Source organism: Microcebus murinus, chromosome 3 (assembly GCF_040939455.1).
Source record: "Microcebus murinus isolate Inina chromosome 3, M.murinus_Inina_mat1.0, whole genome shotgun sequence".
NCBI lineage: Eukaryota > Metazoa > Chordata > Mammalia > Primates > Cheirogaleidae > Microcebus > Microcebus murinus.
The window spans coordinates 76143577-76159618 of record NC_134106.1 but is presented as its reverse complement, the minus strand read 5'-3'; the positions used below and the strand labels follow the sequence as shown (position 1 = coordinate 76159618).

Below are 16042 nucleotides of genomic sequence, written 5' to 3'. Positions count from 1 at the left end.
TAGGAATGGCGGGAGTGCTGAGGGGGCCCTGTGGACAATAGCTGTTGTTCTTGTTTCTGTCACTTCCCTTCACTGGGCATTGGTGGCCATGGTGGCGTGTCCCCAGATGCTACCCAGTGTTGCCATGCTTCATCTCCAAGATTTCAATCCAGGTGGGGCCCCCAGGTGACTTGGCTGAGGCTGAGGGGTACGGAGGAGGAGGAACATGGGCAAGGAGCTTTAATTTCCAAATCCAGGCAATGAGAATAAACACTGAGTGTGCCAGGCGGTTGTGCAGATTAGAGGGGTGGTGGCCACGCGAGGGTCTGGCATCCCAAAGCTCCACTGTTCCCACACGGCGGGCTTCTGCGAGGCGCTGGTTACATGGAGTATTGTTTGTGAAATTTTACAGAGGCCTGCACTTGTGATCGTGCACTTCTGTATATGTATACCAAGATATTAGCAAATAAAAATGTAGTGACCTTTCCCTCCTTCCACAGATATACTGGGGGCGCCTGGGGTCTCAGGCCGCCTTTCTCATACCTGAGCACAGGGTGGGGGCGGGAAAAGGCGGCTCCCCAGCTGGAGGAGTAGGCCTGGAGCACCTTTATGCGATGTTTCTCTGCCCCCTGGTGGCGGGAAGGGACCGCAGAAGAGCCACACTGCCAAATAGGGCCCCTTCTCACTCTTTCACCCACTTCAGTCAGGAAGGGTTTGGACCAGGGTCTTAAAAAGCTGGGGCCTGGCTTGGGGTGGGGACTACAGGTAGGGTGGGGCTGCGGGTGGAGGTGGTTGGGCGGGGCCGCAGGTGGAGGTGGTTGGGTGGGGCTGTGGGTGGAGGTGGTTGGGCGGGGCTGCAGATAGGTGGTTGGGCGGGGCCGCAGGTGGAGGTGGTTGGGCGGGGCTGCAGATAGGTGGTTGGGCGGGGCCGCAGGTGGAGGTGGTTGGGCGGAGCTGCAGATAGAGGTGGTTGGCGGGGCCGCAGGTGGAGGTGGTTGGGCGGGGCCGCAGGTAGAGGTGGTTGGGCGGGGCCGCAGGTGGAGGTGGTTGGGCGGGGCTGCGGGTAGAGGTGGTTGGGCGGGGCTGCAGGTAGAGGTGGTTGGGCGGGGCTGCAGGTGGAGGTAGTTGGGCGGGGCCGCAGGTGGAGGTAGTTGGGCGGGGCCGCAGGTGGAGGTGGTTGGGCGGGGCTACAGTGGAAGTGTTTTGGGGGCTGCAGGTGGGAGCTGAAGAAGCTACTTAAGAGACAGTGGTGGCCCCAATTGTGCAATCTGGCTGCTTTGTCCCTCTGGGATTAGTTCTCTTGCTTGCTGAGGGGCAGCAGGGATCCACCATACGGAGGATGGGAGGCCTCTGGCTTCAGGTGCTGGGTCTGCTGTCCTTGCCATGTAAGCTGGCTTCTTGGCCCTCCTGGTGCTGGCTCCAGCCTCGGGAATGCCTGGGAGAGGCCAGAGGGTGTGGCTGGAGCTTGCAGGGATCTTAATTGAGCTCAATGGCACAGAGCAATTGTGCTCTTCAGGGGCGTTCCTTAGAGAAGTCAGCTTCTGGGGCTGATGGGGAGGCCCCCTGAGAACCCTGGGAGCAGAGGTTCTGCCTGGCAGAAAACAGCAGGTGTTCTGCTCCAGACCTACTTGTCTTGGGGTGAGATAGAAGACTGTAAGTCACTCAGGCTGAGCCCATTCTCCAAAAGCCTGGGCTAAGACAGGTAGTCATAGAGTAAGGTCTGAGGCTGGCCCTGCACCTGCCACTGGTGTTAGAACCTGAGGTCTGTCCCTGGCCCCTCCCTTACCTCATACGTGATACGCATTCATTTTTGAGTCAGGTGTTGGTCCTATGAAGGTAGTTCCTTCCTTGAAGTAGTCTAGGCCTCGGCACTGTTTGGGGTTGAGAGGAGAGGCCATGCGGGGTCCTAGGACTCTTGCTGGAGGGGCTGAGCTTGCTGTCTGGTCTCACCAGTGGGGCACTGCAGGGGTCTGTGTGTCTGTCCCTGTCTGAATGCCCCAGCACCTGCTCAGCCTGTCTGTCTGGGCCAGGTGGGATCCTCGGAGCGCCCTTGGCCTCCAGCTGCCCAGGAACCTGTGGTACCAGCTTGCCAGAAGGCCTCATCTCTGACGAGACCCAGGCGTCTTGGGACAAGGACATCCCTGCGATTAACCAAGGTGAGGGCACTGTTTCTTGTGGCCTGGAGGGATATGACATTGTCCATGTTGTATGAAAATAATGCCAAACACTGAGAAATGCAGAAAAATCCGGGAGGAAATGTACTAGCTTATCCTGGGCTCTAAGTGAGTAGAAATTCTGTGGGCAATTGCTTATCTTGTAGATCTTTCTTAGTGGATTGTTACTTTTATGAGCTTTCTTATTAAAAAAAAACTTACAGAAAAACTGTAAATTCTTAAAAAATGGCCTGATGAAAGTATAGGTCGTTGGGGCTCTCCGAGCCTGGGTGTTGGGCTTGGTCATTAGCAGATGTCTGAGAGCACGTCAGCCACCCGTGCAGGATGGTCTGCAGGTGCGAGGGGACCAGGTGGACAAAGAGGCCTGAGGCTGGGGGCTCGCTGTCTGGGGATCTCAGCTGGGACAGAGTTGGTAGAAGTGAGGATTGGGGTTCAGATGTAGAGCCATCACAGGCTGAAGCAATGTGGGGCAAGGGGTGACCTTGCCCCAGGAGGTGGAGTAGGGATCTACCCGATGTGGTAGCCACCGTGTGATCTGCCCCCTCCTCTCTCCGAGCTGGATTGGAGTCCCAGCACCTGCTGAGCCTTGAGCTGGGCACCACTCCACCCTCAGGCTACTGTGACTAGTCTGGGGCTACCAGGACCAGTGACTCTTCCCTGGCATTGGCTGTTGGATGCCTCGGAGAAGACTCTCAGCTGCTGGTGGCCCAGGAAGTGTGAGGCTACTGCAGTAATAGCTGCCTGTCCCCCGCCCCCCATGATCCTTCCTGGGGAAGCACCTGCCCAGCCCCGGCGGCTGCGGCGTTGCTGCCCATTAACACACACACTGTACCTGCCCTCCGAGACGGGCTCTTGGCCAAAGGGAGCTGCCTCCGCTATCCAGGGTGGCCCACAGTGACTCAGAAGGAATGGGAGTCTGGCCCGGCCTCAAGGTGGTATGTGTCTGTGTGCCATTTGGGAGAGCTCCCGGGAGATCAGGCTGAGGCTCGCTTCAGCCGAGCTGTGTTCTCCCCTGGCCGCCTCCTGCACCCCTCGCTCCCTCAGTTCCTCCTGAGGTCACTCCTTTTGTAAGTGACTTGCAGAGCACTCCCCGGCTCAGGGCCAGGAGAGGCAGAGGCAAGCTGAGAGGGCCTGTGAGGGCCAGGACTTGCCTGTCTCCTGTGGTGGTACAAATTGGAATCGTCACTTGCCACCTCAAGCATCCAGGATAGAACACAGGTGGGCAGGGCTTGGATGGGGGCTGGGGTGGGGGATGGAGACAGCTAAAAGTAAAGGCCGCTGCTTCCTGACAGCAGAGGACCTGGACTCAGGGCTGGAGCACGTGGACTGCAGGGGCTGGGGCTGTACGCAGGTGGAGGCTGCAGCCGGGCTGGGAAGCACCACACGCACTTACTTGTAGGCCGGGACTCGGGGCTGTGCGACTTTCCCGAGGCCACACACACTTGGTGCTCACAGAAGCTCCAGCTCCAAAGCCAAAAGAAGAACTCTGAACTCTGGGGGGGTGGGTGCCTGTCCTGTCCCTAGGGTGTGTGTCCTGAGGGTGTGCACCAACACACATCCCATACTCCCTCCCCAGGGCTCATCCCAGAGGAAACCCCAGAGAGCAGCTTCCTCGTCGAGGGGGACATCATCCGGCCGGTGAGCGCACCATGTGTGAGGGACATAACTTGGTAGACACCTTTTTGTCAAGGTCAATGTGACTGTTAAGAATAAGCCAGCCTGAGTGCTAAGGGAGGGGGGTATCTGAAGAGCTGGCACAGTCAGCCCAAAAGGGCTTCCTAGAGGAGGAGCTTTGACCCCATGACCCAGCTTGGTACCCTGCCAGTGGAGGTCCTTGCAGAGGGCTCGGATGGTGGGGCTGGTGGGGCAGTAGGGTGCGAGGCGAGGGGCGCCGTGGCAGTGGTGACCGGGGCAGCCAGAACAAGGAGTAACGTGGAGAGACCGACCATCTTGGCTGGGGTCTTGGAGCTGAGTCAGAGGGAAGAGGCTGGTGGGAATTGGGGTGACTTATCAGCGGAGAAAGGAACACCGTGCCCAGGAGAACAGTGTCATATTTTAGGCAACTAGGGATGGCAGAAGGCTCCTGAATAGGACAGTGACAGGTGGAAGGCAAGCACATCCCTTGGGCTTAGAAGCTGCCTGTGGGTGGCATGGCATGGGGCTGGGCTGAAGCGCCAAAGGCCAGCCTTGAGGCTGTGCAGGAACCTGGGGGCAGGGCAGGCTCAGGTTATCCAGCCAGTACATGGGAGGTGGCCGTGTGACCCTCGTGGAGCAGAATCCAGCTTTGGTGGGTGCCACGCTGAGGAGCCCTGGAGCCTGTGCTTCCGGGAGTCTGGTGGGCTGGAGACTGGGGAAGGAGCCGCTGAGGCCAGGGTGCTGCCTCAGGGAAGCTCGGCTGCTGCCTGCTCCAGAGACAGGCACTGGTGAGGTGCAGGGGTGGGGCTGCTGGTAGAGCCCTGAGCCCTCCTGATCCAGGGCTCCCTGGTGTGCGGGGCCTCTTAGCCAGCCTCCCCAGGGGCTGGTCTTGTTCTACCTGCGTGATGGAACAGGTTGCAGGCTCAGTTCTATCCAGTGAAGTTTGGTTACAAGGCCATGTCTTGTGAGTCATGATTCACATAGCTGGCCAGTGGATGTCCCCTGCCCCACGGTCCCCCACCTCCACACACATTGCCTCCCACATCTTTAGTGCCGTGGGTGTGGCACCTGGGTGGCCTATGTTCCCAGGAATCCCTGAGCTGCTCTGTCTCCTTAGAGTCCTTTCAGACTGTTGTCAGCAACCAGCAACAAGTGGCCCAAGAGTAGTGGCGGCATCATAGAGATCCCCTTCCTGCTCTCTAGCAAGTATGGTAAGTGTGGCGTGGGCCTCCCCTCTGGCCTCAGCCCCTTCTTCCTGATGCAGCAGGGCTCATCTCTGGGGTTCGTCCTTTTTCCTCTCGCATCACTGCATCCCCTCCACCAGCCCCAAAGAGCCCTTCCACAGAAGCACTTTTATCCCCAAAGGCCTCCTGAGTCAGGAGGGCTAAAGTCTTGGAAGAGCTGATGGGGAAGGTATGTCTTAGGGTGGTCTGGTCCCTGTTGAGACCACATGGTACAGAGGACGGTGACCTTTCCAAGGTCACATGGCCAGTGTCTGTCTGGAGCCCAGCCTTCTTCCCCAACACTACTGTGCTGCCCTTTCTTGACGCTAATTTGGGAGAGAGAGAGAGAATCTGAAGCCCTGTTCCAGCCCCCTAAGGAGACTTCGAAGGCCACAGGGGCTCCGGGGGCTTGGCTGGGAGCTCAGCCAGGCAGTGTCTTCCCCAGATGAGCCCAGCCGCAACGTCATCCTGGAGGCGTTTGCTGAGTTTGAACGTTTCACATGCGTCAGGTTTGTCGCCCACCAGGGCCAGAGAGACTTCATTTCCATCATCCCCATGTATGGGTAAGTGCTCTGGCGTGTGTGTGTGTGTGTGTGTGTGTGTGTGTGTGTGTGTGTGTGTGTGTTTCTCAGCTGGCTTTTATGTTTAGCTCAGAAATAACTCGGTCTCTAAAAGCTATTTCTGGGCTGTCCTCTGGGGTTCAAAGTCCCCTTGTGTACCCTGAGCGGTTTGCTCAACATGCGCTGGACCCGCAGGGCAGAAGGTGGGGGACGGGATGGGAACTGGGCGCTAGACCCTCATTTGTGAAGCCCTCATCTTCCGGGAGACTCCGTGGCGTGGCGAGGGAGTGCAGGTTTTGTGGGACACACAGTGTGTGACTCGTGCAAGTCCAGGCAAGTCCCCTAACTTGAGCCTCTTCTGGCCTCTCTGAGGTGAGGGTAGTGGCCATACCAACTTCCTGGCTTGTCAGGGGCCTGGGACAATGTGTATGAAAGCTTAGACTCGGCTCACTCATGACTTGTGAGTGCTCACTCAATGAGCTGTGATATCAGTTCCCACCTACTCCCTGCAGTCACGGGTGTCCAGTATGCCCACTTCCCGGAGGCTAGGTGGGAGAACAGGCCCCTTCCCGGGGCCTGACTGTGGGAGAACAGCAAACGTGGGGTCAGAGCCCAGGCTGGGGCCTGCCCATTGGTGCCCACCTATCCTGTGACTGGGGAGGAGGGATGAGGCCTGGGTCCCTGCCTCTCTTTGGGCCGGTGCCCACCCAGCTCATTCTTGTGGCCCTGCAGGTGCTTCTCTGGCGTGGGGCGCAGTGGAGGGATGCAGATGGTATCCCTGGCACCCGCCTGTCTCCGGAGGGGCCGGGGTATCGTCCTGCATGAGCTCATGCACGTGCTGGGCTTCTGGCACGAGCACGCACGGGCCGACCGGGACCGCTACATCCGTGTCAACTGGAACGAGATCCTCCCAGGTAAGCCAGGTTATGCACAGGCTAGGCTCATCCTAGGAGAGAGGACAGCAGGCTCAGGACAGGGCCTAAGGAGTCTCCTGGCTTCTTGAATGAGGTTGTCCCTTCTCTCTGCCACCTGCCTGTTCATGGGAAAGGTGGGGTCCTGCTTCTCTCTGGGATCTGGAGGGTGGTCCGACTGCTGCTGCTCTGGGCTCCAAGCCTTCATCCGCCCACCCACAGCTGTGCCTGAGTTAGGGTGTCACCATTTGCTTTGTGTCTCATTTCTCTTCCCTGACACTGTCATCTACCTAAGGATGGGGTTGACAGTGTCTTATGATCCCTACTAATTGAGTACGCAACCAGCAGTCCCTCATGTGCCACTGTGTGCTGGCTGGGGGATTTGAGCAAGGTGGAAGCCCTGGAGGTAGCAGGCTGCATGTGCCAGGTGGAGGGGGCTGAGGGCAGCGCTGGGGGCTTGGAGTGTGCTGGGCACATGGACAGAGGAAGCAGGAGAGCTGATGCTGGTGGTGAGTGGGTCCCAGCTCCATGCCAGGAGGGAGCAGCAGCTGCGTGCTTGGCTTGGTGCTGGGGATCTGATCCTAGCGACAGTGGGTCCCTGCCCTTGTGGGCTCGATGGCCTGATCCAGGAGGTGAGAAGGATAAAGATAACTGCCTAATGAGGTAGGGGGGCAGAGGAGGGATATCCAGGAATTTGGTTAGTGGTGTGGACGGACTCGGAAGGCTTCCTGCAAATAGAGGGCTTCCAGCATGAAACCCTCTTTGGCTGGGGAAAGTGCCCAGGGTCCTGACAGCAGCTCCCAGAAAAAGGGGTGCTTTGGGGGCACATGGGTAGCACCCTACAAAGAGATAGGGATGGAGACTGACTCAGATTAGGCTGGGGAAAGAGCATGGGGGGTGGTGATGGGCGACTCTGTCTCCTGAAAATAGAGACTGTGATCCTTCCAAGTGCTCACGGAACACTTGTGAGACAGACTCGGTCTGTGATACACCAGGAAAAACTCTAAATCTGAAAAAGCAGGTTAGTGGATATTACATAAAGTACAAACTAATAACAAATCAAAACAAATCAAAAATCAATCATCTTCTCCCACTCGGAAATTAAAACTAAAATCAAGAAATCTTTCTTTTGGCTCTGGAGTTAAATTGTAGCAATTCTAAAAATCATGAAAGGTTATATTAAAACCCATGTTTCACAGATAAAGCAATGCTCAGGGAAAATTTGTAGACATATACTTACATCAGTAAAAATAGACAACAAATAAATTGAGCATGTAAATCCGAGTTAAGAAAATGAAAGCAGGAGGGAATTGATGAAGGTGAAACCAGAAATTAATGAGTTAGAAAATTACGCTAATAAACTTGATGTTTTCCTAACAAAGCGAGTTAAAACACCAGCCACCGTAATGGGCAAAAAGATGGTTTCTCTTAAGAATGCAGAAAAATGAGAATGTGTTTGTATTTAGTTACTACATACAGAACAAACTCTGCAAGGATATGTGTGTTAATAACAGTAATTAACTGTTGTGGGGGTGGGGAGGAAGATGGAGTAGGAGAATTTTGCTAGCTCTCTTAATATTTGACTTTTGAAGCAGATGAATATGCTGCATATTCAGTTTTGGTTATTATGTTTAATAACTAAAGGGGTTTTAAAAGGATGAAATAAGATTTCTAGGGGCAGGTATTTCAGGTAGGCAGTGGGACTTAAGGGTGTTATAATGCTCGCCTAACTTGTGGCAAGGAGGCTGATGGTGACTTGGGGGTTGCAAGGGGGTGGAAGTGGCCAGCTGGATGGGGGGGGGTGGGAATTGGGGGAGGAAAGAGGGAGGGCACAGCTTCCCTTCCAGGACCTCACTCTGAAGGGCAGGAGGACCCAGTTAAGGGGGAGACGGGCTGCTGCTGGGTTGATGGCAAGTCTCCAAAGTTGGGCAGAGCAGTAGACACTTCCTTTAGTGAGACTGGAGGGGTGTCCTAGACACTTTGGGCAGTGTGCGACTTCATGGAAGCTGCAGGTTATGCAAAGACTAGTCCCATACAAGATAAATATGAGAGGAGGAAGGACCGGTGGAAGGAACTGCTAGGGGGTGATGGTTGGCCAGCATGAGATCCCTGTGCTTCCATGTCACCTGGTAAAAGTTTGGACTTCTCCCAGGTGTGTGTGTGGGGGGACAGGGAGAAAGCAGGGCTAAATACAGGAAGCAGCACACTTGGCTGTGGTTTCAGACCCCTCAGCTAAGGTGGGTTATAAATTCTCAGAAGGGGCCGGGCACGGTGGCTCATGCCTGTAATCCTAGCACTCTGGGAGGCCGAGGCAGGCGGATCATTTGAGCTCAGGGGTTCAAGACCAGCCTGAGCAAGAGTGAGATCCCGTCTCTACTAAAAATAGAAATAAATTAATTGGCCAACTAAAATTATATAGAAAAAATTAGCCTGGCATGGTGGTACATGCCTGTAGTCTCAGCTACTCAGGAGGCTGAGGTAGGAGGACTGCTTGAGCTCAGGAGTTTGAGGTTGCTGTGAGCTAGGCTGACGCCATGGCACTCTAGCCTGGGCAGCAGAGTGAGACTGTCTCAAAAAAAAAAAAAAATTCTCAGAAGGTATCCCCCACCCCTTGTGGCCCCTTTCCTGTCTGCCCTCTTCTTATGTCTCCAACCTGTGTTTTTTTTAAGGCTTTGAAATCAACTTCATCAAGGCCCGGAGCAGCAACATGCTGACACCGTATGACTACTCCTCCGTGATGCACTACGGGAGGTGAGCATCCCCTGGGCCTCCTCTCTGCACTGCCTTCCCCGCCCCTGCCCTGCCTGAACTCAGGCGCCCCCTGCTGGGTTCCAGGCTCGCCTTCAGCCGGCGCGGGCTGCCCACCATCGTGCCGCTCTGGGACCCCAGCGCCCACATAGGCCAGCGATGGAACCTGAGTGCCTCGGACATCACTCGGGTCCTCAGGCTCTACGGCTGCAGCCCGAGCAGCCCCGGCCTCCGTGGGACAGGTGAGTGATGGAGTGTGACAGAAGGATCCTGGGCTGAAGTGGTGTCAGGGAGGGTGATATGCTGGGAGATGAGGTTGCAGAGGTGAATGGGGAGAGATCAGAGGGGGCTCACCACCGTTGGAACAGAAAAAGCATTGAAAAAAGTTAACACTCACTTATGACTAAAAACTTCCAGCAAATAGGAATAGGGGTCACTTTTGTAACCTATAATTGCCAAAAGCCTAGAGCAAAAATCATTTTTGATGGCAAAACATTAAAATTAAGACCAAGACAAGATTCCCCACTATCTACTCAACATTGTACTGTAGTGCAGGTCTTAGCCTTTGCAGTGTGACAAAAAGAAATGAAAAGTCTGGGGACTGGAAAGAAAGCAAAATCTCACTGTTCATAGGTGACAAAAGCAACAATCTGTAAACAAACTACTAGAGCTAATGAGAATCAGAAATGGTAGATACAATCAGTATATGAAAAACCAGTTGTATTTCTGTATACTCAGTTAATAAATGTAATGTTTAGAAAAACAAACCATTATAATAGCAATAATAAAAATCAGGTCCCAAGGCATAAGTCTGACAGAAGTTGAATAAAACTTTCATGGGAAAAAATGTGAACCTTTATTAAAATCATTAAAGAATACTTTAGTACATATATATTAGCCATTGATAGGAAGACAATGTTACAAAAATTCAATTGTTCCCAAATTGATCTATAGATTTAATAAATTTCCACTTAAAATCTCAAATTTTGAGTTGGGTGCGGTGGCGTGTGCCTGTAGTCCCAGTTACTCAGGAGGCTGAGGCAGGAGGATGTGAACTATAATCACACCACTTGTACTCCAGCCTGGGCAATAGAGCAAGACCTTGCCCCTACCCTGCCCCCCCAAAAACTCAGCACATTTTGATCTTGACAGGGTGATTCTAAAGTTTACATGAAAACATGAAAGGTCAATAATAGCCAAGACAATACTGAAGAAAAAGTAGACTTGCCTAGCAGATATTTAGCCATAGTTATGAAATCTTTATATAAATGTATGGCATATAAAATGCATTTACATCTATGTATATAAAATGTCTTTATATAAACATAGGCATTGCCCATCCTTGCTCCAATGCTATCAGAACAGAAAGTTCAGAAATAGATCTCAGAAGTAGAACCTTGATAAAGATGCATGGATCACTAGGGAAAGGACAGATTTGTCATTAAATGGTTCTGAGACAACTAGGTATCCATTTTAAAAAATTGAATTCGTAACTCATGCACAGATTCTGGATGCATAAGATATAAATGGAGACACTTTAAAACTTTTAGAAGAAAATATAGTAAGATATCTTCATGACCTTGGGATAGGGAAGGATTTCTTAAATAAGACACAAACAACACTAACCATAAAACTAGAAATATTCACATATTCAACTACATTGACCATAAGACACCACAAATATAGTGAAAATACAAGTTACAAACTAGAACAGATTTTTTTGTGTGTTTGTGTTACCACATAACTGGTGGTATACAGAATGTGTAAAGAACTACACATTGATAAGAAAGATGAAACCACTAAATAGAAAAATGGGTAAGAGACTTAATAGACATTTCAAGAAGAAAACAAATGGGAAACATAAGATGCTCAACCTCACTAGTAACCGAGGAAATGCAAATGGAGACTATAATACCTTTTCACACCCACTAAATTGGCAGGAATTTAAAAGCCCATATCAAACACTGGTAAGGATAAGGAGCAATGCATGGTGACATTCATATGCTATCGATAGGGTTATAAATTGTTTTCTTTTTTCTTTTTTTTTTTTTTTTTTTTGAGACAGAGTCTCACTCTGTTGTCTGGGCTAGAGTGCCATGGCATCAGCCTAACTCACAGCAACCTCAAACTCCTGGGCTCAAGGGATCCTCCTGCCTCAGCCTCCCGAGTAGCTGGGATTACAGGCATGCGCCACCATGCCCGGCTCATTTTTCTATATATTTTTAGTTGTCCAATTAATTTCTTTCTATTTTTAGTAGAGATGGGGTCTCACTCTTGCTCAGGCTGGTTTTGAACTCCTGACCTCGAGCAATCCTCCCGCCTCAGCCTCCCAGAGTGCTAGGATTACAGGCGTGAGTCACTGCACCCAGCCTAAATTGTTTTCTAAAGTGGCTGTTGCAATCTTACATCTTGGGTAGTTGAAATGTGCATATCCCCTGACCCAGATTCTACTCCTAGGTCATCTTGCATGTGAGTACCTGTCCCCCACCCCATGCCTTTGCCCCTAGCCCCAGGTAATCACTAATTTGCTCCCTGTTTCTGTGGGTTTGCCTATTCTGGACACTTCACATGAGTAGAATCATATATGGCCTTTTGTGTCTGGATTTTTAATGTTTTCAAAGGTCATCCGTGTTGTAGCATGTATCAGTACTTTATTCTTATAAATTGCTGTATAGCATTCCCATATTTTATATGCCATATTTTTTCATTCATCTGTTGAAGGACACTTGGGTGGTTTCCACTTCTCAGTTGCTATGAATAGTGTTATTACGAACATTTGTATATAAGATTTCGTGTTAACACATCTTTTCTTTTGAGTATATAGGAGTGGAATTTCTAGGTCCTATGGTAGCTCCGTATTTAACTGCTAAAACATTTTCCAAGTGGCTACACTATTTTTAATTCCCACCAGCAGTGTCCAATCTCTCCATATCCTTGCCAACACTTGTTATTTGTCATTTTTTATTATTACCATCCTAGTGAGTGTCACGTATCTCATTGTGGTTTTGATTTCATTTCCCCAATGACTAACGAGCATCTTTCAATGTGCTCTTTGGTCATCTGCATATATTTGGAGAAATATCTGTTCAAATTCTTTGCCCGTTTTTCAATTGGGCTGTTTTGCTGAGTTGTAAGAATTCTTTATATATTCTAGACACATGTCCCTTATCATTTGGAAATGCTTTTTCACATTCTATGGGTTGTCTCACTTTTTTCATGGTGTCCTTTGAATACCAACATTTTAAATTTGGAAGTCCAACTTACCTATTTTATCACTGCTTTTTGGTGTCATGCCTAAGAAGGCTTTGCCTAACCCCAAGTCATGAAGATTTACTCCTATGTTTTCATCTAAAAGTCTTACAATTCTAGGTTTTACATTTGGGTTCATGCGATCATCTGGAGTGAACTCTTGTGTAGGGTGTAAGGAAAGGGTCCTACTTCATTCTTTTGCATGTTAACTATCCAGTTGTTCTAGCACCACTTGTTAAAGACTATTCTTCCGCCTACATACTTCTACTGTATTAAATAATATATACCTCTTGTAAAAAAACCTAAAGAATAGGAGATGATGTGGCAAGAGCTCTGTGGAAACTTCTGGAGGACTATCATGGGGAGGAGAATTGGGAGGTGGAAGGGGCTGAGGTCAAGGAAGGTTTTCTCGAGATGGTGAACAATGACGCATGTCGGGGTGCTGAAATGGTGACTCGCTGGAGAAGGAGGCGACATGGGGGTGGAGAGAGAGAACACCCACAATGTTTGGGGAAGGGCCGCCCTTGGTAGGAGCTGAGGCACTTCCCCAGACCTAATGGGAAGGAAGAAGGAGGAGCAAACCTGAGTTTGCAGGAGGATCATGCTGTGCAGAGGAGGGGGCCTCGGTCCCATGAAGAGCGAGGTGAGGCTGCCAGAGAGGCAGGGGAGGATGGGGTGGGATAAAGGAGGAGACATGAAGCAGCTGACGGGAGAGCAGGAGATGGAGCTGGTGGGGATACATGTGGCAGGGCTGTGGCTGTGGAGGTGAGAGGTGGGGTGGTGGGGGTGCTTGGTCCTCCAGGACATAAGGTGTGACAGAAGGGAAGGTCGTGGAAGCTGCCTCCAAGGGAGTGATTGCAATGAGGGCTGTGGAGCCTGAGCCAGGTGAGGAGTGTCCCGGGCCTTGGTGGGTCTGCAGAGCCTGCCACCTTGGCGAGTGAGCTGGCGCAGAGGTGGCAGCTGTAGGAGGTGGCAGTAGGGATCCGAGACCTCAGGAATTGCAGCCTTCTTAGACATGACACCTCAGAGTGGAGTGGGACTAGGCAGAGAGAGGAGTCGCCAGTTGAAGTATGTTAGTGTGGATTTGGTCACTGTTTGCTGAGGGAAGAGTGGCTTGTTGTGAAGCCCTTGCTGTGTGGCCAGGAGTGACCTGGGTGAGAGGCAGCTCTAAGGGGCTATGGTGGCCAGCTGGCCAGAGAACTTGGGTCTAAAATGAAGAGTTCTTATGCAGTAGCAGGTGGCAGTCATGGTCTGGGGGAGCAGCAAAGAGCAAGGAGGACCCAACCCACCTCCTGGCACCACGCACGGGTCTGAGAGCACTTGGCTGTGTCCTCCTGGTGGCCTGGGTTTAGATGTGGCTTCAAGTGCAGGAATAGTTCTAGAAGAGGTCCTAGATGTGGGGTGAGAGGTGGGGGGTATTGTTATACACACAGTGGCCCGAGAGGTCTGGAAGGCGGGTGCTGTAGTGCAGGTCAGGCAGGTTAATGTCTCAGTGGCCTTGGGTGCGAGTTCAGTGGGTTGTGGAATCCTGAGTGGCCTGACCTTCGATGGTGACCTCGGGGGCCAGTGGAGAGAAAAGGGGTGGCTCTGTCGTCCTGGTCTCTAGTGGGGGAATAGGATCTTGAAGGCATTAGGTAGTGGTGTAGCAGTGGCGTGGTGGGTTGGGCTGTGAGCTGGGCTCTATGTCCCTATGAACAAAGCTGGAGCCAGCTCTGGCTCTGTGCAGCTGACCCATCACTTTCCTTCTGTGATTCTGAGATCTAACCTCCTGTCTTTCCTGCTCCAGGGTCCCAAGCCCACAGCAACCGTAGGAGCCCTGCTCCTGCCCCCAGACCACCCCTGCAGCAGCTTCTGGAGGCGCTGTCGGTGGAATCCGGGAGTGGCCAGCGTGTTCCTGCAGGGCCTGGACAGAGCCCACGTGGGTGGGAGTCCCCTGCCCGGAAGACGTTTATTGTGGAGGCCTCAGCAAGGCTACCTCAGTCCCCAGCTTCCACCCCAAGGCCAAGGCCTGGAGCAGGCACTCCTGGTCTTGCTCTGGAGCAGTTGTGGTTGGATCAAGTGCCCACGGAACCCCCAGCCTCATCTTCAGAAACGGGAGACCAACCAGTGCCTATCCAGGCTGCTCTGGGGAGCCCAGCTCTGCCAGGAGACTGTGCACAGGGAAGTCACTTCAGGGGGGTGCCTAGAGATTAAGCCTGTGGCTTCTGTCCCCAAGTGGGGAAGGTACCTTCTGCCCAGAGGAGCTGGGTTGCCCAACCCTTGGCCCCTCTAGGCAGCCCCTGTCTTCCAGTCCCAACCTGGACACCCCTTCGCAGAGGGCCAGGCCTCCTCCTCTGCCCCTTTCCCACCATGTTCCTCCAAGGGCTCCCAGGGTCCATCATTGGGGAAGGCAGGCCTGGCTCTGTCTGCTCTTGACTCTTGCCCCAGCCCTGGAGGATGCTGGAAATGGGAGGTGACACTCTCCAGGGACAAGGTCCTGGCGGGTGGGGGTAAGTTAGGAAGAAGCAGGTTCCAGCCCTGCAGGCCCCTGGAGCCCTCCTGTGGTTGAGGCCCAGCCCCCAGCATGCACTAATGGTGGTGTCCCCACCTCCCCATGTGGCCTAGACCTTGGGAACAACCTCCTATCCCTGGAGTCCAGGTGCTGGGGGTGTTGCTCTGCAGCCGTAGCCTCTAGCCTGCTCTCCAGGAGGCTTTAAGAATCCAGCTCACTCCTCTGTAGCACAGGAAGATACCCGGTTGGGGGTGCTGCCAGCAGGGAGTGGAGAAAGAAGTGGGGGCCTTATCAGGACTACACTGTGGGACCCTCAGCAAGCACATGAGGCCGAACCCCACTTCTCTTCCCTGGCTCCCGGCCTTCCCTGTGAGGTTTGTTCCAGGAATGAAGACAATCTTCAGGGAGTCAGTGGGTGTAGGCTAGAAGCCCCTCAGTCCCCAAGGGGCACTGTTCTTGTGGCCTGTCAGAAGGTCAGGGAGGCCCTGCTTAGGGTCAGGGTAGGCAGGAGCCTCAGGTGTTTTGGGGATGTGGAAATAAAGCTGGTGCCCACTGTGCACTGAGCCATGATGATCACCTCCTGCATGCTGTGCCTCTGTCCCTGGGTTATACCCGCCACCAGGGGAGGGAACAGGCTTCGGGAACAGAGGCTTAGGGTGGCGTGGCTGGGGAGCAGCCGTGCATGGCTGAGGCTTGGGCTTCTTGAGGTCCAGAGAGAGCTTGGCCTCTGCCAGCCTTCTGGAGTGGTCCCGTGCTGGGGCTGTCGGGGAATGTGAGGACCCGCTCACGGACCCTGGAGCCTCTTCCAGTCTGTCTTGGGTTTCAGTCTCCAGTCAGTTTTGAGACCCAGGCATTAGCATGAGGGAAGGATCCTGGGGTGGGGGATACTGTCTAGAATGGGTGAGTAGGGGCTCTGGCCCTGCCCCTAGAAGGGTGACAGCCCCACTGGGAGCCTCCCAGGCGGAGACATTGGGCCAACCCTAGAATAGAGGCCCCAATTATCAGAAATGGCTGCCTCACAACCTATCGGCCTCTGGGTGGCCATGCCTGGCTCCGGCGCTGGGCTGAAGCC

General features: G+C 52.9%; 1 protein-coding gene across 1 annotated transcript; it reads left to right on the top strand.

The window, feature by feature from the left end:
- The first annotated feature begins 1318 nt into the window (after window positions 1-1318).
- On the top strand, window positions 1319-15530 carry ASTL (astacin like metalloendopeptidase). Its single transcript, XM_012786854.2, has 9 exons — window positions 1319-1364; window positions 2010-2135; window positions 3730-3791; window positions 4906-4999; window positions 5457-5574; window positions 6304-6485; window positions 9152-9233; window positions 9318-9472; window positions 14266-15530. The coding sequence occupies exons 1-9, from the start codon at window positions 1319-1321 to the stop codon at window positions 14670-14672; spliced, it is 1272 nt and encodes a 423-aa protein (XP_012642308.2). The 3' UTR covers window positions 14673-15530.
- Window positions 15531-16042: the final 512 nt, after the last annotated feature.

Coding starts and splice junctions, on each gene's coding strand:
- ASTL (XM_012786854.2), top strand. CDS start 1,319: ATGGGAGGCCTCTGGCTTCAGGTGCTGGGTCTGCTGTCCTTGCCAT. Junction 5,000..5,456: donor CCTGCTCTCTAGCAAGTATG/GTAAGTGTGGCG, acceptor TGTCTTCCCCAG/ATGAGCCCAGCCGCAACGTC. Junction 6,486..9,151: donor CTGGAACGAGATCCTCCCAG/GTAAGCCAGGTT, acceptor GTTTTTTTTAAG/GCTTTGAAATCAACTTCATC.